The following is a 25,657-nucleotide window of genomic DNA, read 5'->3' as shown; positions in this document are numbered from 1 at the left end:
ACATCACCCACAAGTTCACCAACAGCCATAATTACCAGTAGGTTTTAGATTAGAATAGATAGGGAAACATCTATTTTATCTTAACATCCTTTGAGTTTAGCACGCCTAATTGTGAATTATTTTTCATATTCAACACCCATTGCTACAACAGTTATGAACACTACAGCACGTGCAACACACATACAGACTCATAACCCACTGCTACAACAGATATCAACACTATAACACCTGCAGCTACACCAATATCTGTATACTCAATTGCTTTGTTGTATTGCTTCAACCAATTTGAGCACAACAATGCTCATAACTTTACCTAAGTTAAAAAGAAAAATTTACCAGTAGGTTTTTAGGATAAATGGAAGGTCCACCTCTCACCTGTTTAGGATTTGTTTACAGTTTGTAATTTATCTTCAATTGTCAGATTGTACTTTTCAGTTTAACATACATTATTATAAAATGGTCTTTTCATATTCAACACCTGTTGGCACAACAATTTTATTTTGTATTGTCAGCTATAATGCATGATTGTAAAATGTTTTTTGCGGATTCTAGGCGTATTGTTACAACACATCTGAACTCTACAACAGTCACAACTTCTATCACATTATACATTACCAGTACATTCATACATTTCCCTGGTTAACATTTGTTTAAAATGTTGTAGCAATTATATCTTTACTTGAAGGATTTTATTTCACACTTTTTTTTTTCCAGATTCAACACTTGTTGCTACAACAGATATGAACACAACAACAGTTGCAACACCAGTTATTTAAAATAATTCTTACTTTTACTTTTCAAAATTTTTCTTTAAAATGTATCTTCACTTATATTTTTACTCTCCCAGTTTACCAAACAGAATTATAAATTGTTCTTTCTAGATTCAATAACAGTTGCTACAACAAATGTGAACACAACAAGTTACCACACCAACAACAATTGTAACAAGTAATTGCTTAAAAATATTTTTTGAGATAAGTGCTTATATTTATATACAATAATTGTGGGGAATTTCTTTTACTATTTTATGCAATAACACATGGTCACATAGTTCTCTTTGCAGACTTTGCATTTTACTGTACATGATCTGGGCTTGAATAATTTTGGCTTCTATTTCCAGCAATAACATATGATTGTAAAATGGTCTTTGCAGATTCAACACCAATTGCTACAACACACCTGAACAATACAAAACCCACAATTTTACTAATAACTGTAGTTATCAGTAAGTTTTTAGAAATAAGAAATGGTGTCGATTTTCCAGTCATTTATGTTCCATTGATGATTTTACTTCACACATTATGTTTTTTCCAGATTCAACACCTGTTGCAACAACACATATGAATACTACAACACTCACAACTTCACCAACGACTGTATTTAACGGTAGGTCTTTAGAGTAAATGGAGGGGCTTACTCCTTTCCAAGGATTTGTTTAAAAATGTATCCTCAGTTTTTTTACATTTTCCCTCTTGGTTTAACATACAGAACTATAAATTAATCTTTCCAGATTCAACAACAGTTGCTACAACAAATGTGAACACAACAACAGTTACCCCAACACCAACAACAAGTGTAACAAGTAAGTGCTTAAACATATAAAAAATATAAAAGTATAAAAATGTAAAATAAAGATAAAACCAACCAAGTGGCACTTAAAAAAAAAAAAGTAACTACGATTGTCATGGCGTTTACTGTTGCCGTGACGACGAGGTTGCCTAAGTAAGTAATATACTGTATGTTCTTCGATAATTTTGCTTTGTATATTCAGCAAAAACACATGACAATCTCAAATACTCAAATCTTTAGCTGCTGAACACAACTACTGAGCAACAGAACACTGACCACTATAACATCCACAATTTCAAAACCAGCTATTGTCATGAAACGTTTTTAATTGTAATGTAACTGCAAATTTTGTGTCCAGATTCAACACCTGTTGCTACAACACATATGAATACTACAACACTCACAACTTCACCAACGACTGTATTTAACGGTAGGTCTTTAGAGTAAATGGAGGGGCTTACTCCTTTCCAAGGATTTGTTTAAAAATGTATCCTCAGTTTTTTTACATTTTCCCTCTTGGTTTAACATACAGAACTATAAATTAATCTTTCCAGATTCAACAACAGTTGCTACAACAAATGTGAACACAACAACAGTTACCCCAACACCAACAACAAGTGTAACAAGTAAGTGCTTAAACATATAAAAAATATAAAAGTATAAAAATGTAAAATAAAGATAAAACCAACCAAGTGGCACTTTAAAAAAAAAAAAAGTAACTACGATTGTCATGGCGTTTACTGTTGCCGTGACAACGAGGTTGCCTAACTAAGTAATATACTGTATGTCCTTCGATAATTTTGCTTTGTATATTCAGCAAAAACACATGATAATCTCAAATACTCAAATCTTTAGCTGCTGAACACAACTACCGAGCAACAGAACACTGACCACTATAACATCCACAATTTCAAAACCAGCTATTGTCATGAGACGTTTTTAATTGTAATGTAACTGCAAATTTTGTGTCCAGATTCAACACCTGTTGCTACAACACATATGAATACTACAACACTCACAACTTCACCAACGACTGTATTTAACGGTAGGTCTTTAGAGTAAATGGAGGGGCTTACTCCTTTCCAAGGATTTGTTTAAAAATGTATCCTCAGTTTTTTTACATTTTCCCTCTTGGTTTAACATACAGAACTATAAATTAATCTTTCCAGATTCAACAACAGTTGCTACAGCAAATGTGAACACAACAACAGTTACCCCAACACCAACAACAAGTGTAACAAGTAAGTGCTTAAACATATAAAAAATATAAAAGTATAAAAATGTAAAATAAAGATAAAACCAACCAAGTGGCACTTTAAAAAAAAAAAAAGTAACTACGATTGTCATGGCGTTTACTGTTGCCATGACGACGAGGTTGCCTAAGTAAGTAATATACTGTATGTCCTTCAATAATTTTGCTTTGTATATTCAGCAAAAACACATGATAATCTCAAATACTCAAATCTTTAGCTGCTGAACACAACTACCGAGCAACAGAACACTGACCACTATAACATCCACAATTTCAAAACCAGCTATTGTCATGAGACGTTTTTAATTGTAATGTAACTGCAAATTTTGTGTCCAGATTCAACACCTGTTGCTACAGCACAATTGTTGAAGTATCCTGTTGCTACAGGGTACTACAACAACTGCAACACCAAAGACAATTGTAACGATTAAGTACAACTAGGCAGTGATTGTTTAAGGTTTTGTGAAATATGCCTTGTAAAATTGTTATAAAACATTATAATAAGTTTTTTTCTTTTTAGTTTCTTCTGTCAACAATAACACATGATCATAACATGGTCTTTGCAGACTCAACAAATATTGTGACGACACATCTGAACACTACATCACCCGCAACTACACCAACAACCATAATTACCAGTAGGTTTTAGATTAGAATAAATGGGAAACATCTATTTTATTTTAACTTCCTTTGAGTTTAGCACACCTAATTGTGAATTATTTTTCAGATTCAACACCCACTGCTACAACAGTTATGAACACTATAGCAAGTGCAACACCTATACTTGTAACAAGTGAGAGTTCAGAAATATTCTATTATAGAAATGTATAAAAAGGAAATACAGTGAGTTGTCTGGGATTTAACTATTTTATTTAGTTTTTTACTGTCAAAATAAAGGCAGGATAATAAAACTCTCTGTAGACTCAATTTATCTTCATTTCTCAGTTTAACATACAGAATTATTTGTTCTTCTCAGATTCAACAACAACAACAAATGTGAACACAACAACAGTTACCAAAACACCACTAACAATTGTAACAAGTAAGTGCTTAAACATTTAAAAAGTATAAAAGTATAAAAATGTAAAATAAAGACAACACCAACCGAGTGTCACTTATTAAAAAAAATGTAACTACGATTGTCATGGGGTTTACTGTTGCCAAGACAACAAGGGTTGCCTAACTTTAAGGATGTAGAAACTTTAACCCACACCACTTTCAAGTAATCATTTTAACCCTAACCCTAACCCAAACCATGATCTTTCTCTAACCCTAACAAAGTGGTTTTTGTGCCTAAACCTAACCATAACCATAACCTAATCATTGTTTTTTAACAGTGATTTGTAATGGTTTTGGAAAAGCAGACAAACTATATTATCCTGCCGATTACTGCTGATAGAAGTGCCATATTAGAAAACGCTCCTCATGTACACATGTTTGCTTTTCATGCCTATGCAAAGCAAAACCTGACGCTGACACGGTGGACTGGCAGTTGTAATATTGTTGGGAATCTCTTTTATTATAATACAATAATACATGGTAATATAAATCCCTCTCCAGACTTTGCACTTTACTGTACATGATCTGGGCTTGAATAATTTTGGCTTCTATCACCAGCACTAACATGATTATAAAATGGTCTTTGTAGATTCAACACCAATTGCTACAACACATCTGAACACTACAACACCCACAATTTCTCTTATAAGTGTAGTTATCATTAGGTTTTTAGAAATAAGGGATGGCATAGATTTTTCAGTTATTAATCTACATTTGAAGGATTTCACTTTATGCATTGTTTTCAGATTCAACTCCTGTTGCTACAACACATATGAACACTACAATAGCTGCAACACCAACAACATTTATAACATGTAAGTGATTCAACATAATTAATTTACTACCTTTCCTTATGATAACTGGGCATTTATTTTTTTAATTAAAGTCATGTGAAATATGTGTATTATAAAGATGTAATAAAAAAATACAGTGCATGATCTGGGCTTAATTTTTAAAATGTAATTTAAGCTTTTAGAATAAATGGAAGGGCTATCTCTCACCCTCTTAGGATCTGTTTAAAGTTTGTCAGTAATTTATTTTCACTTGAGGATTTTACTTCACTAAAGAGACTGGAAGGGGCCATGGAGAAAAAAAATCTAATTTGTGCTCCTGATTTAATAATTCATGCTCTCAATTTAACTGTTTTGCCAGTTAGCTGGAAGTTTGAAAAAAGTGACAAAGAAGACGTTTCCCTTCAGTTACTGATCCAAGCCAAGCTTGGACAAAGGCAGCCAAGAAGCGCTCCATAACCACAGATGTGGATACATAATATTCAGGTATATGTTTGAATGTTCGGATGCTCCAGCTTCCTCCCACAGACCGAAAACATGCAGGTTAGGTTAACTGGCAACTCTAAATTGCCTGTAGGTGTGAGTGTGAGTGTGAATGGTTGTTTGTCTCTATGTCTGAGATCAGCTCCAGCTCCCCCACAACCCTCTAAAGGATAAGCACTATAGAAAATGGATGGATGGATGGATGGATGGATGGATGGACGGACAATACATCCATGTCCACAACCCTGAAGCTGAGTTTCTATGAACTGAATGACATCCTCAGGAGCATGAAACGAGAGAATGGCATGAGGGTGAAATCCGTTAAATCAAGAGCACAAATTACTTAATCATAAGCATGAATGATTAAATCAAGAGCACAAATTAGTTATTTTTTTCTCCATGGCCCCTCCGTACTTCTCTACTTAACATACATAATTATAAAATGGTCTTTTCAGATTCAATGAACACAACAAGAGTTACCACAACACCAACAACAATTGTAACAAGTGTTTAAAAATAGCTTTTACAGTTTAAAAAAAGTAATATAATTCTGAACTCTATACAACTTACAGTACCAAGAATTGTTACAATAGCCTTCCTTGTTATAGCAATTCAGGCAGAGTGAAAGTTAGTTATGTGACATACCTCCACTAAATATGCAGTAAAATTTGTAGTTTGTAGTGCCAGCAATAATATATGGTTGTAAAGTGATTCTTGCAGATTCAATGCCTGTTGCTACAAAACATCAGAACACTACAACATTAATTTCACCTTCCTACTTACCAGTAGGTTTTTAGATATATGGGGTAACACTTTCCTGGTTCATTTGTTTGGACACCGTAAAGAGTTCATAATTACATATAGAAACGTACTTTTTCTTTCAACTTTAATTGGTCTAAAACTTTAAAATCATCTGATCAGATTCAACACCCATTCCAACACCAGATGAAACCTCTACAACAGCTGCAACACCAACATCAGCTGTAACAGGTAAGTTTTTGGAAAAGGTTGTAGTGATTTTCTTTGTTTAACTGGGCATTTATTAAATTAGTTAAGGTTATGTGAAATATGTGTATAGTCAAATGTAGTAAAATATTACAGTAAATGATTTGGGCTTGAATAATGTATTGTTATGTTTTCTAACCAATACCTAATGATCATAAAATGGTCTCTGCAGACTTAACACCTCATGAAACAACACATCAGAACACTACATCACACACGTCTGCACCAGTAACTGAAGTTACCAGTAAGTTATGAGATACAAGGCATTGGCAACACTCTTATGGTTAATACCTGTTTGGAACAATTTAATCATTTTTGTTTTTAAGTGAACATAAGCAATAGTATTTTTTTCAGATGTACCAACTCTACAACAGTTGCCACATCACAAACTATAATTTTAACAAATATATGCCTAAAATTAATTGCCACAAAAACATAGTGTAGTGGCTTGAATCATTTAGTTTTTTATGGTCAGCAATTATGTATGATCATAATATTGTTGGTGCTAACTCAACATCTAACATCTGAACACTGCAACACCCAAATTACACCAAGGATAGTTACAATGGTCTTCCTTTTTATTACATGGTAGTTTACTGCACATACTTGCAATAGAAATGTAGTATAACCTTACAGCAAGTGAGCAAGACTTGATTAATTATGATTTCTGTTGTCTGCAATAACACATTGTTATAAAATGGCCTTTGCAGATTCAACGCTGATTGCTACAACAACCACAACTCGACCAACAACTGTCATTACCAGTAGGTATTTAGAAGTGACAGGGCTGATATTTGTTGGACAATTCTCAGTAATTTGTTTTCAGTTGAAGGATTTTATGTCTCTGTTTAACATACATAATTATAAAATGGTCTTTTCAGATTCAACAACCATTGCTACTACACCAACAACAATTGTAACAAGTAAGTGCTTAGAAATAATTGTAACAGTATACAAATTTTAAAGAAATTATAGTAATAATATAGCAACAACACATTGTTATAAAATGGTCTTTGCAGACTCAACGCCTGCTGTTACAACAACCAAAACTCAACCAACAACTATCATTACCAGTAGGTATTTAGAAGTGATGGGCTAGCACTCCCATGGTTGACATTTGTTTGCAAATATTGAGGAATTTATTTTTCACTTTAAGGATTTTACTTTATATCTATAATTTCAGTATGCTTTTTACACATTAAACATCTGTTGCTTCAACACCAACAATAGTTGTTACAAGCAAGTGCTTTAAAATAATGTGATGTGAAATATGTGTCATAACAACACCCAATGCCATGACCTGTAGTATTTACAAATTGTTGAGAAACTATAAATCTGTTGTACTATTATATATAGTAATTATTCTTATGCTTAAACTGTTGCATTTGTAGCTACTCATGTGACCAGCCAAAATACCACAGTTAGCTCCACATCAGAAGTTACTTCTACCCCAGCCCTTACAACAACTACTAGTACCAAGGCTAGTGCCACTACAACTACTGTCCCCAACATGACTACTACCATGACCATTACAACCACCACTACCAGTACAACTGCTACCAGTACCCCTTCAGCAACCAGTTTAACTACTACTGCATCTACTACTGTTACAACACCGCCTGCTTCTACAACAGCTTCTGCTACAGGTATTGTTTTATTGATAAAAGAGGGGCTGAGGTGGCACTACAGATTGCCCTTTGATCCATCACAAATAATGTTTTATGTTCTGAATTATAGTATATCTTATATTACATATTTTAAACACCGCTGTTCAAGTTTTGCCATTTGGTGACCGTTAGAACTGAGGGTCAAAATTTCAAACTGTGGCTGCACTGCGTCAAGAAAATACACTTTCCTGCTAAAAGTTACAATTTTATTGAATAGTCTCATACAACACTGCACAACTTTGCTCCAATTTACTTTTTTTTTAAAAAATGATTCAATATACAAGCATAGTCTTGCAGAGGTCTGTTCTCATAATGCAGGCTTAGTGAACTACTGTTCTTTGGATCCTATCCAAATGATGTGACAGCTAATTTAATGTGATGCTTACTTGCCATCTGTTAAACATTAACAAATGTTAATCAGTAAAGAGACACAGGAGTTACTGTATGTACTAATATATATATATGAGTGAGTTATATGGTGTCTAACACCCCTTATATATATATATATAAGGGGTGTATATATATATATATACACCCCTTATTTATATATATATATAAGGGGTGTGTATATATATATATATATACATACATATATACATATATATACATATACATATATATATAATGTATAATATACATATATATATTATGTATAACAGCTACTAGAATATTTTTTTCAAAACATTATCTAAGTTTCATTGAATGCAAGGGGCTGCTGGAATAAATTCTACTTGATATCTAAAAGCTGCAGTAACAAAATAGTTTAAAAAGATATGAACAGTTTTGAGAGTAATATTTTTATATATCTGCCCTGGAAATGTGATTGAATATTAAAAAGAGACTTGTGCTTTTGTCAACAAAGATATTGGTCTCTATGAACCTTAATTTCCACTTGTCTCCTGTCTTGTGTACTATTTTGTGTTCTGTCTATATTACCCTTTTTTCTGGTGTCCTTTTGTTTTTTTACATCAGGAAAGAAAAAATCCTGAAATGTTTAACCATAGCTTTGCTTTGCAATCTTTTTCAAATAAGCAGGATTTGATGTGGAAATGTTAATCAGATTAGACAAACAGTACACGCCAGAACTGAATGATGCAACAAGTTCTACATACAAGGAGCTTGAATCAAGGATTGATTCAGTGGTAAGTGCATTGCTGATACCATAACCAATTCTAACTTGTATTTTCAGAGGTTATCAATTCAGTTGTCAGTTGTTGTTTTGTTTCTAATGTTGATATCATGAACCAAATCTCTCTCACAGTTAGAGGAGCAGTATAAAGGAATCACTGGGTTCATTAATGTTTTTGTGAGGGCCTTCAGGTATGGTAATTATGGTTTTAACAAAATATGAGGCAGAAATTGGTACACATTTAATATCTCAACAAAACAACTGGCTTTTGTTTTTTTTATTACAGAGAAGGAAGCATAATTACAGACTTTGTTGTTCAGACAAGACAAATTAATTCAGACGAAATAGCTAAAGCAAATCAAAAACTCCCAGAAGCAATGGAGCCTATTGCCCCTGTGATTGGCTCCGTAACTGCACTTTACAACAGTAAGTTACAGAAAGCTAGTGGTCTCTTACTCTTTGTTTAACTTAATTAAATTCCTAACTGATGTTCTATTTCTCAAAGGTCCAACTTCAATCAGCATTCCAAACCTCACTTATACTGGTAAAGCAATGACACTGACGTGTGGGCCTCCTCCTGAAAACATTAATATTGGACAAATTTCCGACTCTAGATGGAAATTTAGAGGACTGAGAATTGAAGGCAGTGGAAGATTTACTATAACTACACCTGACAACACGTCTGTGCTTAGAATTGACAACGTCATTCTTGCTGATGCTGGTAAGTCCAAGCTAAGACCAATAATCACCTAATACAGTGAATAACACAATAGTTACGAAACTATACACCAGGGATTTTAACTATCAGAATATTGTGAAGTAGATTTAATTGTCTTTTCAAGAGTAAAATAACAGTTTTCTAATTGGACTTTTGAGGCTGACAGAAAGGAGAAATGAATTCCTCTGCTTGCTTAACATAATATCCATATTACAAATTATACCCCCTTTCAACCAACTTGAACCTAGTGCTGGTGCTGGTTCAACCAACCAGTTTGCTGTTCCACGGGCTAGAGAGCCAAGTCGTTACATAACTGTACATGCCTCTGGTTTCCTAGCAACGCTAACTTCGAGTACTTCACACTCCAACATAGTAGGTGGCAGTAATTCACAACGTCTGTTGCCACCTGCCATAACACTAATGCACAACAACAATGGCAGACTACATTACCATTTATGTACATCACAGATTTATTTTCCCTCATATATACTGCATACTGCCTACTAGATGAATGATTAAGTATGCCATTACCAGTAGACTGATCACACTGAAGTATACTCAAGCAAGGCAGTCTGTATCACATGGCTGACGGTCGTCTCACCTGGTGTTACACTGTATTTGGTGACCCATCAGAATGTGTGACCTGCAGTGTTGGAAGAAACACTCAGATCAAGCTGTGACTGATATGTTAAAATTCTGCTTATGCATTGACTCATCAGTATTATTATCATGTACTTTGTTAAATGTATTTAATACATCAGATACTTTTACTTAAGTAAAGTACCTTTTCCAACACTGCAGGTCACACAATCTGATGGGTCATCAAATATGGTGTAACAAAGGCCAGCGGCCCCTTCAAACCTCATGGCAGGTGTTATTTGGATAAACTGACCACATATTGGGAATCTACATGGTTATTTTCTTACCTGAAAAAATATTAAAACTTAGTAAAGTGACATATTAACAGCTTTTAGCCTGGCTCAAAATCTCCGCCACAATGGCAGAGATTTCCCTCTGGTTGGTCAGATAATCCCGCCCCCAGCCCCTGACATGGGCGGTTCTTTCTCGTTTGAGATTAGGCACTGGATCTGAATCGGCCCTTGACTTCTTGGTCGAAAAGGGGTGTTAGACACCATATAACTCACTGCTACTGCTTCTTACATTAAACGTTGTACTGAAAGCACCTACAGTGACACCCATATATTGTCACAGCATCAAAATATTTAGTCACGGCCATAGTGAAATACTGACATACTATTATCCATTTTTTATTTCACCGTATACCATCATTAATACTTGCTTCTCTTAATCATAGGACTTTATGAATGTACTCTGATTGGTAATGGAGTAATGGATTTCCTCCAGAAAGGAGATGTAACAAAGATCAAACAAGCTCCCGTTGTGCGACTACAGAGTAAAGTTAACGTTCAATGCAAATTGGGACAAATACAACCACTTCAGTGTTGCGTGCAGTCCAACTATAAAGTCAAGTGGTTTCAAGGCACAACTGTTTTACAGTCAGGTGAGTATGAACTGACATTGAAAACTCTTCAACCTAGTCACGCTGTGAAGCTGGAAGCAGCTATTAACAGTTCATATTATTAACATTGTCAATTGTTCACAGACGAAAGTAATGACCTAAAAGCCTACTGCATCAAGCATAATTACCAGATAGACAGCTGCAGCGAATCAGAGGAGAAAAAAGAGTTTATATGTAGGGTGGATGACCCTAAGGATTACAGTATGACAACAACAATGATCATTTTCAGAGGCGGTAAGAGCAACATTTGAAATGTGACTATACTGTCCCTTTGCTGTTTTCACTATCTTTTTATGTAACACTAATTGATTACTTACCTCTTAAGATGTTAAATGTGATGATGCTCAGTATGGGAAAGGACGAGACGGTGACAGATCAAGCATAAGATGTGATGAAGGTCAAGAGGGAAGCAAGACTGCGGTCTGTAAGGAAGGAGCATGGACACTTGAGGAGGACAGCTGCATCTTAACAGATATCAAGGAATTATTAATTGATTCACAGGTAGGTGATCTACTGTAAGAAATCATCCCCATTAGCAATCTCTGAAACATACAGTATGACATAAAGACAAATATTAGTTATCAACACTAAATGCTGTGGGCATCTTTGTCCTGGAAGTCAGGGCCATTTCCGTACATTTTGGTTCCCCTGAGGGAATTAATCTTTTCATTATTCTTTATAACAATTATAATAATTTTAGAATGTTTTATTTTAAATTTTACTTTATTCAGCTTCACTCAATTTCTGGTCTGTGTCATCAACATGATATTGTCTGTCAATTAGTAAATGTACATGCTCACTAATCCCTGATATGTCTTATCCTGATATTGATCAGGTTCAGGATATGATGTGAAACATAAGAAATCTGGTTATCCACATAATTGTATGATTCTAACATCATCCAGGTTTATGATTGTTTGTGCAGTAGATAGACTCCTCCACATCACAGGCAGTCTCTGGTATTTACTGCATGTACTAAGGTGCAGGTATCATTAGTATCAGACTGTCAAACTTTTTCTTGTGAATGTTCTGGCCAAATTTTATAATCCAATATTAATTGAAATTCCACATTATAAAACTTACAATGCATACTTTAGACAGGCATTCGATTTAAGGAAGCAATTTAGACATGTTTGACATCTGCATGGTTCTTCATTAAGAAAATTCTGTACCGAATAACATGCTAGTTTTCTATAATATTTTGTATAGTGCCCTACTGTGATAGTGGGAAACAAAAAGATAGGATTTGGCACTAAAAGGACTGTAACATTGAACAATACCAACTCAATTTGCCTAACTCAGACTGCTGATGCCTAATATTAGCTTCACATGCATTTTTCAGTCATCTTGATCACCTAGTGGTTAAGGACGCTTATTTGTGCTGTGATTGTCACAGTATATTGTTGTTCATCAACTCTCTAATATCTCCTTTACAGTCACCTGTAGTTCACTTCCACTGAACAAAGACAAATTGCCAAAAAGGTGTGAGGAGAAAATTGCTTCATAGTCAGTAGGAGGAACGATAATAGTGACCAAAAACTCCTTCAACATACATATGGCATATACACTCACCTGTATATGCACTTTATTAGCATTATATTGAAAAGTGTTCCTAATATTTTGTTCACCCCATTAACATACAAGAGGGGAACAAAATATTAGGAACACTTTTCAATATAATGCACTCCTGTACACCACCACTACCCACTATAACTTCAGTAGTAAACATAAAGTAGAATTATCACCTTTCTGACAATGTCAACAAAAACTGAAAATGTATAAGGTTCGTAAAAGTAGAATTTATGGCAGAGCTGTTGTATTAGATTGCACAGGTGTTCCTAATAAAGTGAGTGTGTATTGTATTAAGACAGTCTTGAAAAATTCATACATATCCTTTAATGTTTTAAAAGGATAATGAGGCGTAATTGCTTTATTTCCATTCAACAACATCACATCCTTCTAGCCTGCCCCCCACTCTTTTTGGCCTAAAAGGTGCACCGCTGTTCTTTGTAACAGTTTATTTTGACCAGAAAGAAACATCTCTGCATTTGTCTTCACTGGTTTGCAGCCTCATACTAACACTGTAAGTTTCATTCTTTCAGGATTTGGTTGTGGAGCAAGTGCCAAATTTTGTGGCGAATCTAAGTAAAGCTGTACAGGAAGACAAAACAGAAATTGCAAATTCATCTGCAACCATATCAGCAATCGTTGACATCCTAAGCACCATTGCAAATGTTGATGCTGATGTCAATGAAAGTATCATGGAGGTAAGATGAACCTTAGTGAAGGATATACAACAAATGTACTTTTTGACAGTTTGTGCAGTGTTGTGAGATGAGGTTGTATCCTTACCATGAATGTCTCATCATCTGCAGGACGTGCTAAAAACAGTTGATGTCATCATTGCTGATGATGCAAAACAGTCCTGGGAAGTTCTGAATGCAAATAAAACCCAGAATGCCAGCTCAGAATTACTGGGTTCACTGGAGACTCTCTCTGAAGACTTGACTGGGGAGTTTGGCATCGTGACTCAACGAATCCAGCTCAACCGTACCATGTTTAACAAAAACTACAGTGCAAACCTGAACTCCAGTGTGGACATTGACATTCCAAACTCCAACACTGACAATGTCTTTATCACCACCATCACCTTTTCAACCCTTAATAATGTTATGCCAGCACGGAACTCCAGCTTTGACACCAGCATCAACAATGCCACCAACAACAATGCCACCAATAGTATTCTTGCTAACACCATTAATGCTGCTGTGGTACTTGTGAAAACAAATGCATCAATTCAGAATGTCACTTTCAGCTTCGACAAGCGAAATAATTCTCTTACAGAGAACCCACAGTGCGTCTTCTGGAACTTCACACTGCTTGATAATCTAGGTGCTTGGGATGATGAGGGGTGTAAATTTGTTTCTGACATAAACAACATAGTAAAGTGCAGCTGCAACCACCTCACCTCATTCTCGATTCTGATGGCCACTAACATCCCTAAATCTATAAGAAAAGCCTTGGATATAATCACTTATGTTGGAGTTGGGATATCTATGGCAAGTTTAGTTATATGTCTCATTATTGAAGGATATGTCTGGAAAGCCATTACCAGAAACAGCACTGCCTTCATGCGTCATGTTTCCATTGTAAACACTGCCTTGTCTCTGCTGATTGCAAACATTTGTTTCATCATTGGTGCTGCTATTGCTAAGAACCCCCTTGAAAACCCAGGGGAGGACCATAAAGTTCCAGTGGGACCATGTAGCACAGCAACATTTTTTATGCACTTTTTCTACCTTGCTCTGTTCTTTTGGATGCTTGTGTCAGGACTTTTACTCTTTTATCGGACGGTTATGGTCTTCTCCCACATGTCCAAGTCAACCATGTTGGCCATTGGCTTCAGTTTAGGCTACGGGTGCCCTCTAATTATAGCTGTCATCACTGTTGCTGTTACAGCACCAGTAAATGGATACATCAGGAAAGATAATGCTTGTTGGCTGAACTGGAAGGAGACTAAGGCCCTTCTGGCTTTGGTGATACCTGCCTTGACCATAGTTTTAATGAACATATTGATTATAATTGTGGTCTTGTTCAAAATGCTGAGAAGAGGTGTGGGAGACACGGCCCAGTCAGATGAAAAGCATACACTGGTTGTCATTGCAAGATGTGTGATCATTTTGACTCCTTTATTTGGACTGACATGGTCTTTGGGAGTGGGAACCATGATATCGCCAGAAAATAAAGGAATCCATATTGCCTTTGCATTCTTCAATTCACTACAGGTATTTGCATCCACTGAGATACAAGACTGTGTTTTAATTGTCATAAGGCAATATTTTTGTTTGGGTTGTTTTCATCTGATAATCAAGAAATGTATATGTCTCATTTTTCTCAGGGTTTCTTCATTTTAGTGTTTGGGACGCTATTGGATTCAAAGGTAAGTTGACATTAAAGGAATACTTTGATATTTTGGGAAATACAGTATGCTTGTCTGCTAAGGGCTAGTCAAGAACATTAACACTACTCTGGGAGTAATGGAAAAAATATTGAAATCCTGTAGTCAAGTAAAAGTAGCAACACCACAATGTAAAAAATACAACCTTATAAGTAAAAGTCCTACTATTATTTAGTACTATTTACTACTTATTTACTAATGTTTTTTAGTTCTAATCTTGCTAAATATTCCATAAATTGCACAGTCACGCAATACAATTGATTTCGAAGTTGACATGAATTTGATTGTGCCTGCAGATCCGATCTATCCTCTCAAGACAATCACCTACATCAAGCATGACTTCAAATCCAACAAGAGTAAGTGGTTTGTTTTTTCTAATATACCAAAGCTAGTGCATATACTTACAATTTAGCTGGTTTCTTTGTAAGTTTATGTATCCTAGTCATAGCTACAGACCTGCTACGGAAAACATGGTTTTATATCTCAATGACAAGATCCTAAAGTAAAGTTTTACCATTTTTTCTTCTTATTTATTTGTTTCTACTATAGAGTACAAGTGGCATTCCCTCAAGTGGTGGCATTCCCTCTTTCAGTGGAACAAATTTGATAAGCAGACTACGCGGAAGGAGATGTAAGTTATTGTTTTTCATTTAGCAGCTCACCTACTTATTTGAATTGTCTGTCATAACAACTATCTGTTGTTTGTCCTTCAGATATCTACCACGTGTCAGAAGCCGCAAACCACTCAAACAGTACTGACTTATCAGAGTCATTTGTCAGTATCTGAATCAACACAACAATCTGTGTACATAATATTGACTTTATTACTAATTCATAATATCTGTTATTGTAAGATTTTTCAGTAGCCTATATAATCAGAAATTGGACATTACATTATGTAGAACTCCACACTGTCTCACAGCACTGAGTCTTCAAATGTGTTTTGTGTGTCAAGTTAACTAGGACGATATGGTAAACACAAATGTTACAAACATGGTCAGTTTTGAAATCAGAAGGTATATGATGTGGTAACAAACAAACAGCATTACATTATGTTTGAAGGAGGCTACACTGTATTGTCTCTATTCACATTTCTATAATAAGAAGCCTAAGGAAAGCATGTGATATAAATGGGATATAGCTGAAATTTAACTTAACTTTATTTTCAGTAACATAATATTGTGGGGGGCACAAAAGCCAAAGGAGTCTCTGAGGAACCAGTAAGAAGGAAGCAACTTGTAAATCATGACTAGCTCAAGTAATTCCCAAATAACTCTGAATCAATGATAAATGTAATAAGCTACTATTTTGTGTCCACTCAAGTGGTGCATCATACAGACTAGTTTCTAAGTTTTCATGATTAACTTTTATTACCGTACCATTACCTACCACTTTCTATGTCCCCTCAAGTAAAGAAGGGCAGCCTATTACTAAACTGGCAATGACCTACTACGGATTTAGTATAGTACTGACTGCTCAGAATTTTGTGAGCAATTGAAGTAGTAATGCAATGAAATAAGAATTATAAAGATAATTTGTCCAAAATTTGCTTATGATGAACTCTGCTGTAATGTGTGTGTACAGTTCACTGAGTTATCAGTGTGGATTTATTTTTTCAAATCATTTATTTTTATAAATTATAAATAAAAAGATATACAAGATCGAAAGAGTGTTTTTTCTATTATGCTACCACAAAAACTTGTTTTCCCGCTATCTTTATAAATCTGTTACAATTCAACACATTATTCTTTACACTCATGAAATACATGATATCTGAAAAATAAAAAATATTTTTTAAGACTAAGCCTTGGCCTGTAAGTTGTAAAGGTGTACAGCTTTACTTACTATTCAACTCATTACAGTAAGTTGTTACAGCCAGATTGGTTCCTGGATAGTAATGAATCTGTTGACTTTAGACTCAACAGAATTAAAAAAGACTTGCAACTCAACTTTGACTTAAACACCAATGTGCAGCAAATCAACTCTTCATATTTCTGACAATGGATATACTTTGAATAAATGTGACAGTGCACACCGGATCATCACCACGTTGAACACAGAAACATTCATGTAGCTAGACTAGTAATGATGATCTTTCGCTGATTTAGATGACAAACTTTGTCAGCTGTAGTTCATTAACATCAATGCAATGAAATACTTCAAGTTAAAGTACAGAAGTATTGTCGACAAAATGTACTTACAGTATCAAAAGTAAAAATACTTACTTTGCAGCAAAATGACTGAATGTGAGTGATATCAGATATGTCATAGATTGTTTATACTGATGCATCAATGCATAAGCAGCATTTTACTGTTGTAGGAGGTCAAGTGTTTTAACTAACTTGTATACAGTCAGGTAGTTTAGTCCAGTGGTTCCCAACGTAGAAGTTGGGCCCCTCCAAAGCCCCTCCAAAATTAGGCTGCTTGTCCAAATTAGTGCTTCTGCCTTCTCAGACTACAAACAGTACAAATTTGGTGAAAGACACAGTGACACATTTAACTAGAGACGCAAAATCTAAGAGTTGGACTTTGTATGTTTTTCTATGCAAGTCTTTTCTATGCATGTAGATCATGCATGTAGATATTCTTCACATTTTAAATTTTACTTGATTTTTGCATATTTTCAATGTCTGTTTTCACAGTTTTCATCATCATATAAACTTTTTTAAAATTGCCTCTTTTAACACATTTATTGATGATGAAGCAGGCACAATCATATGGATACCTCATAATATCTTTTTGGTGAGGATATTTACAAAGAGCATGGGTTCGATGTTTTGTGATACTATCTGTCCAATGATGGGAGCCAAACCTTGCCTGTAGATTTTGTTGTTAAACTAACTGAGATGATTTTGAAAAAAATAATTTTGATGAGTCCTTGTTTCTACTAACACTTGGAATTGTTAGGGGATCATGCATGGCCCCGAACTATGCAAATCTGTTCTTGGGGAAATTTGAAATGGATTGTATATACAACAATAACCCCTATGGTTAATACATCAAATTTTGGGGCAGATAGATTGATGATATTTTTCTGGTTGTCGACGGTAATTTGGAAAAACTGGAAGAATTCCAAATCTATTTGAGCAGCCTGAGGCCAACTCTCACCTTTGACATGAATTTCAGTTCTGAATCAATCAATGTTTTAGATGTTACATTAATCAAAGATGGTCACAGGAACACTTTATTGACTAGTATCAGTTGATCTTAAACACAAGTTCCAAGCAAGGGTTTACCCTTCTCAATGGATTGACTGTGCTTACAACAATGTGAGAGGAAGACCTAGATAATCTTAAATGAAGCCAGCCAGGAAGTCAAACAGAAGTCATTCATGTGTGTTCACTTCTAGTTTTTCACCTTTGTCCGTTAAAATCAAATCTATAGTTTAAAACACTGGCATTTTTTGAGATGATGAAAGAGTTGGAAAATTGTTTAGACACCAGACTGTTTTTGTATACAAGAAAGGCAAGAATCTTAGGGCCTGTTTACACCTGGTGTTAACATCCCTCTCAGGTGATCTGATCACAAGTGGACAGCTCTAAATACTGGTTTAAACGCATCCAAGACGCATTGAGGATGGATTGAGATCCAATCACTCAGACCACATTCAGAGGTGGTCTGGGCCGCATGTGGCCACATTCATTCAGTAGAGTAAACGCAATGCATCCTGGGCCACATTGAAGGACCACTTACTCAACTGACATCCTTTATTTTGTTTTTCATGTGAATTAAAAAACGTAATCCACCTCCCGTTGTTTCCCGTATTTCCCATAACCAGTGTCCCTCTTCAAATCGACAATTTGAATAGTAATTAAACCATAACCAGAAACTGACTTGTTTTTCGCTTGTCTGTCTAAAAAAAATATTTCAGAAGCTAAACGTTATGTTGCTGGATAGTTTCCTCTGTCCTGTCAAGATGATAACTACAGTTTTTAGTTTTGCTGCGCTGCTTGACAGAATGAGCTCAGGATTTATCAGGAGGACGGCTGCTTTACTCCAAACAGTTTCACTGAACCGGACAGCATGTGTAACAGCTGACCTATTGGATGTTTAGAAGAAAACAACATTATTAACATTAGATCCTTGCTGATCCTGTCAGCCTGTTGGTGATTTAAATAATCAAAAAAGTTATGCTGCTGTGTCTCGTGCATAAATGTGCACAGTGTCTCTCAATGGAGAGACGCAGCTGTGGGGAGATCACTGCCTCTCTCTCTCTGTCTCTCTCTCTCTCTCTGTCTTTGTTAACAGAAATGATGTCGGTGTTTATTTGCATATACAGCGGGGAAGTGAGATCCAATCACAAGTGGTCACTCAGGACACATGTGGAGACACAAGTTGATGCCAAGTGTAAACAGACCTACTTAAAGCTGTCCACTTGTGATCAGATCACCCGAGACGGATGTTAATACCAGGTGTAAACAGGGCCTTAGACATTCTGGTCTCTTCAGATTTGAGAACCCGCTCTGAAGTCAATGATAATCTGAATTCTCCTTGTTAGTCATGCACTCATAGCAATAAAACTGTCATGGATTCATGGTTTTTTGACTCTTTGTGTTTTGCTCTTTTGGGTTCCTGTGTTCACTGTGTGTGTCTCTTGAATTCCAGTTCTTCTTTATGGTTATTGAACGTGTTAAGTTTTCTGTCAAAGTATGGCTCTGTGTCCCTTGGTTGCTATTCTCCTCCATTCGACCAGAGACCTCAGCCTTTCTCCCTGTTATGTTAAGACTGGACTGTGTTGGAGAAGGCCAAATTGAGTTGTTTCTCTAAAAGACTATCAGGCATGATATTAAGTTACCTTTATTAGTTAGTCTGTCTTCGTTTTTATTTTGGTCTGTACTCACAAAGTTTACTGGGTTTCCCCAGCCTGCTCCTCCCTCAACACCTGCCCTGTACCAGCCTCGTCAGCCCTGCTTGCTCCCTGTGTTTCTCCCAGCCAATCAGCTCTTTTTCTGTTCTCCTGTTCCACCTGCACGTCATCCCCTCATCAGTTTAGTTTGTATTCAAGTCCTGGTTTTCAGTTCAGTTTTGTTGGATCCTTTGCTCAGTTTCAGCTGCTTGTGCTGTATTCTGTTTTGGCTATGACCTGCCAGCCTTGTTTTGCCTGCACAGACCTTGAGTAAAGAAGTTGGTTTTTTTTTCATCCCTGCTTTGCCTACGGTTTCTGTATTAGGGTCCACCTGCTCCACTACTCATAACAAACACAATCTGCACTGAATAGATCAGGCATCCCCATTCAGGACAGACCATGTAATGTAAAGAAACGCATTATTTGTACCATCAGTGGGGTTGTATACATGCTGAAATGTCCATGCAGCTTGATGTATGTGAGGAAGACAAAACGACAATTGGAAAAATCAGATTTCAGAACACAAAAGCACTATTTGGAGACAGGCTCTAACTAACATAAATTAAACATGCTATGGCCACATGGACTGAATGAAGAGATAGACTTGAGGTGTTTTCTTATAAGCTAAGTGTAACTGTTGTTGTTTAGCTTACAATTTGTCAGAAATTATACTGGAATTTGATTTTTGGTTTGTTCTAACAGCATTTAGTCCCATGGCACATAAATCTGTTTTACACAATTACATTGCGGGGACTCTCCTCCCTTTTTGGGGACAAAAAGCAAGTCCCCATAACATAGATCATATCACATTTTAGGGTTTTAAGGGGTGAAAAATATTTGCATGTACTAAAAGCACATGTGTGCACCCATGGAAAAAAATAGTGAAGAACACTTATGTATATATATGGCGGAGTGTGTGTGTGTGTGTGAGTGTGGTCATGTATAGATTTAGTGCCGTAGTTTTGATATTGGAAACAACACATCTTTGACTTTCATTAGTGAACGAACCTATGTGCCCTTTATTGGGTTAGTGTGTGTCTACTATTGTGGTGCTCCCACTCCCACCACATGTGTAAACTGCATACTGTTTTAAAACCTGATAAACCCAAGTATGTGCATGTGATTGAATGCGTGGGTGCATCCACGTACACATGAATGCGCCCATGGCATCAAAATCTCACTCCAGCCAGGTATCTAAAGTTGGCAATCCTGGTGTAAGGTAACGATGCTGGTTGTAGAACACTGCAGGTCTTATTGCGTCTGAGGCTAGGCCTTGTGTCGCTGTTGCACTTCAGCTAATGGTTGGACTACTGCCACTCAGGCTGTCATTATCTAACACGGGCTAGCTCTACCTACATCATGAATAGCTAGAACCCACTGTTCAGGCTTGGCACTAATGACATTGCTTCACTTTGTTCACGAGCTGCAGCTTACTGTTACCACACTGAAGCACAGGCTGTTGGCGATTATAAGCACCCCATCTGGGATGGTGTTGCTTCTTCTCTCCCTAACTCAGGTGGGGTGAATGAGGGGGAGACAATGTTGGATGCTCATGTGTCCCCCTCAGCCTCTATCTCCTCCCCCCACATGCCCCAATTCATCAGTAAGAGCAACCTAAGCACCGCCACTCATTTTGTATAGTCTCTGCTGGAACTTCAGGCTCACTGTGTGTTTGCCACACTGGGTGCATGGACAACGAGGCTTCTTGGTGGTTTTTGATGAGAGCCCGTCTGGCATGTGGTACTGTCCCTTTTTCATCTTATGAGAGATGGAGCTTGGGCACGGTGTCATAGCACCATAATTCATCCTCCTATTTCAATTATAATCTTCCGCCTTGTGCCCTACTGTGCCAGACACACAGGAGCGCACAGACGGGCTCCAGCACGGTAAATTGGTGTTGATTCTGCCCAGGTACATTGTCACAGGAGCTTTCATGACCAGAATGTGGTGTCCACTCTCCGAGGAATCGGATTACAGCAAGTAGTTTATTTACACTTTCTTGCTTTTGCCATCAGTTGACTGTCACCACCTCATGCTCCGTGGCCATGACATCACTGCATATTTTTGGTGGGTGTTTCATGTTTCTCGTGGGAAGGATAAGCTGCTGGTTGCAGGAATTGAGTTACACCACCCTCCAATTCCTTCCCGCTCACTAAGGTGGGTTCACCCACCTTGCCTCTCCATCTCTCCCCTCTGCTCTCTGTCAGTACCTGTATGCACAAGGGTGGGGCTGAGCTCCACACACATAGACATACCGTTACTCTTTTGAAAAGAGGACAGCTATAAGGATACACTCACTAATGTATGTTAAAGCTCAAAAATGGGTGCAAGCTAACCCACATTGCCATGACCTACAATTAGCAAAATAGCAGAACAAAACACAATTTGCTCTGCACTCCTTTAAAATAGCATTAGCTCATACTGGCAGATGTATCACACTGAGCTTGTGATGGGGAAACAAGTTGAAATCACCAATATATCGCTGGTTCCAACACGTCATGATAAACTGGTCAGTCAGCAACAAACTAGATATAATGTTAGCAACCATTAGCTCTGGACAGTCACTCAGTCAGGGGAAATGCACACATAGTTTTTATTTAACCAAGCTGACAACAATACTTTCCTTTGTTAATATATTTTTTAAACTATTTGTATTAAATATTTGTAAAAACCAAATACCATATTCAGATTCAGCACCATCCTGTCTGTCTGTCTGTCTATGCATATATGTATTCATGCATTCATTGCAACCAAACTGTGGGTTTAGAGTACATTTAGATACACAGGCAATACTTTTTAGTAGGATCAATTCAATGTTGGATTTGGTCTTTCGATTGATTTTCTGACAATAAGAAATATAGAATATGGGCAGCCTTATCTTCACTGATTTTTGCAACATCCCCTTGTTGTTAATGTTCATATATATATATTTATGTATATTCCATTCACACTCAATATTTGATCCATCATAAAAAGATTTACAAAACAAACTTTACAAAATGTTATATATATTTCTCTTTTATTGTTTCCACCTTTTTATTGTCATGTCAAAATTTCAGCACTCCATGAAATCATAAAAACAATTCTGAATTGGCAAAATCACCTTGAAATATTTTTCCGGTAATGATCATTCTGAAAGCCGATCGGAACCACTTGTAAAAGAAAGCATATATGAAGGGATTCAGCATTGAATTTGACAGTGTAAGCCAGTTAAGTGCTTCAATCACAGGAACTGGTGGAGGATTATAAGCTAAAGGCTGAAAAACCACACAAAGAAAGTAAGGACTCATACATAAAAGAAAAACTCCCATAACTATAGCCAGAGTTTTGGTGGCCTTTCTCTCCATCTTACTGACAGTTGCTCCAGACTTTATGCTCTGACAAGTTGTCTTCTGGATGCTGTTCACCTGTTTCCGAGCAACAAGAAAAATCTTCAGGTAAATGCAGATCATTATGATTGCTGGGAAGTAAAAAGATAAAACAGGTCCCAAAATATTTGCCAGTGCAACATCAACAGAGCACATTTCTTCACATGTTCCTTGGCTGAATCCTGCTATTATGATGCCAATTCCAATTAAAGCAGAAATACCCCAGCACACCAGGATCATTATCAAAGTAACATGGACAGTCATTTTAGTTCTATATGTCAAAGGCTGATGCACTGCTTGATATCTGTCAATGGAAATACAACATAAGTTCAGAATAGAAGATGTGCACAGTGATATATCAAAGCTGTCTCGTATTTTACAAAATAAATTCTCATGATACAGACATGAGCTAAGAGAGAATGCCATGCTGAAAGGAAAGACTAAAACACCAACAAGCAGGTCAGCCACAGCCAGAGAGAGGATGAGGTAGTTTGTAGGAGTGTGGAGCTGTTTGAAGTAAATGATGGAGGTTATTACGAGAAGATTCCCACATATCGTGGTAACAGATAATAAGCCAAGGAAAACATATGCTGAGAGACATATTATGGAAGGGTTGCTTGTAAATATGTAAGTTGTATTATCTGATTCATAGCAGGGATGTATGTCATTAACAACATATGTCCCATTGACAGTCAATTCTGGTTCCATGCTTCTTGATTTCTGCAATAATGATATATAATATAAAAAAAACATTAAAAGATATTTGATTCAACATGCATGCACAATTACAACAACAATTATCTTAGGAAAAAAGGAGATGATGATTTTCAGTTCATTTTAGCTTTCCATTTGGATTTTTCCCTTACCTTGGAACACCTTGATGGTGCCTCTATATCAGTGTTGCATGTCCTTAGTCACTGTGCCACTCTGTAGAACCTTTCGACTTGGTATAACATTTATTAACCTTTATCTCATTATCATACTTTTTTTTTTTTTTTTTTTTTAAAAAAGGTCATCCAATCAGATGTAGGTACTTGCATTGTGTTTGCATGAGATACAAAGATACAAAATGACGAGTAATACTATATACCAAATGCATGTGCACACATGTCTGTGTGTGTGTGTGTGTGTGTGTGTGTGTGTGTGTGTATGTATGTATGTGTCTTTTGGGAAAGTGAGGACATTTTGGGTTAAAGGATAGGTTCACCATTTTTAAAATCTCTCAAAACAGTCAGGTGCCTCACTGTCACCATTTCTCTTTTTCATACTGGCTATTAAAAAAATCCCCTTCAAATGTGCTTTTCAATTTGTGGCCAGTGGCCAAAATCCACAGTGTGTCCGCACAGTCATTTTATGCAAGAATTCATTTAAATGTTTCTATAGCTTAAATCTGTATTTTATGTATTATTTTATTTGTTTATTTAACAGCAACAATGGACAATGGTCATAGCATAGATAGCTAAATTTTATCAGCAGTCCCTGGGCAGGCAAATCTGCAAAAGAATTACGGCATCAAATGTTATAATTAATACAGGGGTACAAAGAATAAACATTGCATCATACAAAGCTAAAACACTTTCCATTTAAAACTTTACAACATAGAAAATCTCTCTGGTACTTTGTGGTTAAGGGTCACACAAATGGTTCTGTTTCAGGCATAATTTCAATTGTGATTTAAAACTAAATCCACAAGTTGCTCTGTTACCACTTTTTCTATCTTTGAATGCTACTGGCAGAGTGCTAATGTGCATTTTTTGAGTATAATGCACCGTAACTACATCAAAGCCAATGTAATACAAGGCCAGTAGACTTGTCATCATGGATTATTATTACAGTTTTGGTTGATGTGGATACTTGGTAACACAAACAGCAGTAGATAACTTTAAGTCAACTGTTGCAAATTTATGTTCAGGTTCTCTGCAACCATGTTCGCATAAAACTGTACTCATAAGGTCTGTATGTCACATTCAACACTTAAGTACAGATAATGTATAATATGAAGGAAAAACACCACATTAGAATTGTATAGAATCAACTTTATTTTACAAGAGCATGTGAAGGATTGCACTAATATTTAGCAGCTACAGCCCAACCCCTGGATGCTTCTGTCTTAAACTACTGAACAAGCTGAAGCTCCCATGAACACACCAACACAGGGTGCCATCACACTGTCTCTCCTGGCTGGGCAGACTGAGAGGATGATATTCATCTAAGGAACGGTTGGTGTTTGTCCCGCAGCTTCTGCTTCAGTCCTGTATCAAGCTTCACTCTC

At 36.3% G+C, this 25,657-nt stretch overlaps 2 protein-coding genes and 1 long non-coding RNA gene across 13 annotated transcripts in view; 1 reads left to right on the top strand and 2 right to left on the bottom strand.

Annotated features, from left to right (window-relative positions):
* Positions 1-16,832, top strand: part of LOC137168803 (adhesion G protein-coupled receptor F5-like) — a 30,258-nt gene extending 13,426 nt beyond the window's left edge. Inside the window, exons 6-35 of one of the 11 annotated variants that reach the window (XM_067571578.1) lie at positions 1,315-1,386; positions 1,511-1,582; positions 1,928-1,999; positions 2,124-2,195; positions 2,543-2,614; positions 2,739-2,810; positions 3,388-3,459; positions 3,549-3,614; positions 3,798-3,863; positions 4,627-4,695; positions 5,610-5,660; positions 6,076-6,144; positions 6,332-6,403; positions 6,870-6,923; positions 7,041-7,082; positions 7,179-7,232; positions 7,551-7,805; positions 8,862-8,968; positions 9,088-9,146; positions 9,242-9,381; positions 9,461-9,676; positions 10,989-11,195; positions 11,298-11,447; positions 11,539-11,714; positions 13,316-13,480; positions 13,589-14,998; positions 15,112-15,153; positions 15,468-15,527; positions 15,721-15,802; positions 15,885-16,832. In XM_067571578.1, coding sequence (XP_067427679.1) covers positions 1,315-1,386; positions 1,511-1,582; positions 1,928-1,999; positions 2,124-2,195; positions 2,543-2,614; positions 2,739-2,810; positions 3,388-3,459; positions 3,549-3,614; positions 3,798-3,863; positions 4,627-4,695; positions 5,610-5,660; positions 6,076-6,144; positions 6,332-6,403; positions 6,870-6,923; positions 7,041-7,082; positions 7,179-7,232; positions 7,551-7,805; positions 8,862-8,968; positions 9,088-9,146; positions 9,242-9,381; positions 9,461-9,676; positions 10,989-11,195; positions 11,298-11,447; positions 11,539-11,714; positions 13,316-13,480; positions 13,589-14,998; positions 15,112-15,153; positions 15,468-15,527; positions 15,721-15,802; positions 15,885-15,958 — 4,190 coding nt within the window. In that variant the 3' untranslated portion in view covers positions 15,959-16,832. Of the gene's footprint in view, positions 1-1,314; positions 1,387-1,510; positions 1,583-1,927; positions 2,000-2,123; positions 2,196-2,542; positions 2,615-2,738; positions 2,811-3,387; positions 3,460-3,548; positions 3,615-3,797; positions 3,864-4,626; positions 4,696-5,609; positions 5,661-6,075; positions 6,145-6,331; positions 6,404-6,869; positions 6,924-7,040; positions 7,083-7,178; positions 7,233-7,550; positions 7,806-8,858; positions 8,969-9,087; positions 9,147-9,241; positions 9,382-9,460; positions 9,677-10,988; positions 11,196-11,297; positions 11,448-11,538; positions 11,715-13,315; positions 13,481-13,588; positions 14,999-15,111; positions 15,154-15,467; positions 15,528-15,720; positions 15,803-15,884 lie in introns of all 11 variants that reach the window. The other 10 variants (XM_067571580.1, XM_067571582.1, XM_067571581.1 and 7 more) reach the window with 10 other exon arrangements.
* LOC137168805 (uncharacterized) overlaps positions 1-20,209 on the bottom strand; it is a 33,359-nt gene extending 13,150 nt beyond the window's left edge. Inside the window, exons 1-2 of the long non-coding RNA XR_010924344.1 lie at positions 20,013-20,209; positions 11,531-11,635 (exon numbers count right to left, since the gene is read on the bottom strand). This is a non-coding gene — a long non-coding RNA (uncharacterized lncRNA). The remainder of the gene's footprint in view (positions 1-11,530; positions 11,636-20,012) is intronic.
* A 2,879-nt stretch (positions 20,210-23,088) lies between these two features.
* On the bottom strand, positions 23,089-24,146 carry LOC137169918 (trace amine-associated receptor 1-like). Its single transcript, XM_067573345.1, has one exon. It carries the CDS (start codon positions 24,136-24,138, stop codon positions 23,089-23,091), a length of 1,050 nt encoding a protein of 349 aa, XP_067429446.1. The 5' UTR covers positions 24,139-24,146.
* Positions 24,147-25,657: the final 1,511 nt, after the last annotated feature.

Source organism: Thunnus thynnus, chromosome 18 (assembly GCF_963924715.1).
Source record: "Thunnus thynnus chromosome 18, fThuThy2.1, whole genome shotgun sequence".
NCBI classification, from domain to species: Eukaryota; Metazoa; Chordata; class Actinopteri; order Scombriformes; family Scombridae; genus Thunnus; species Thunnus thynnus.
This window is presented reverse-complemented; position numbering and strand designations above follow the sequence as displayed.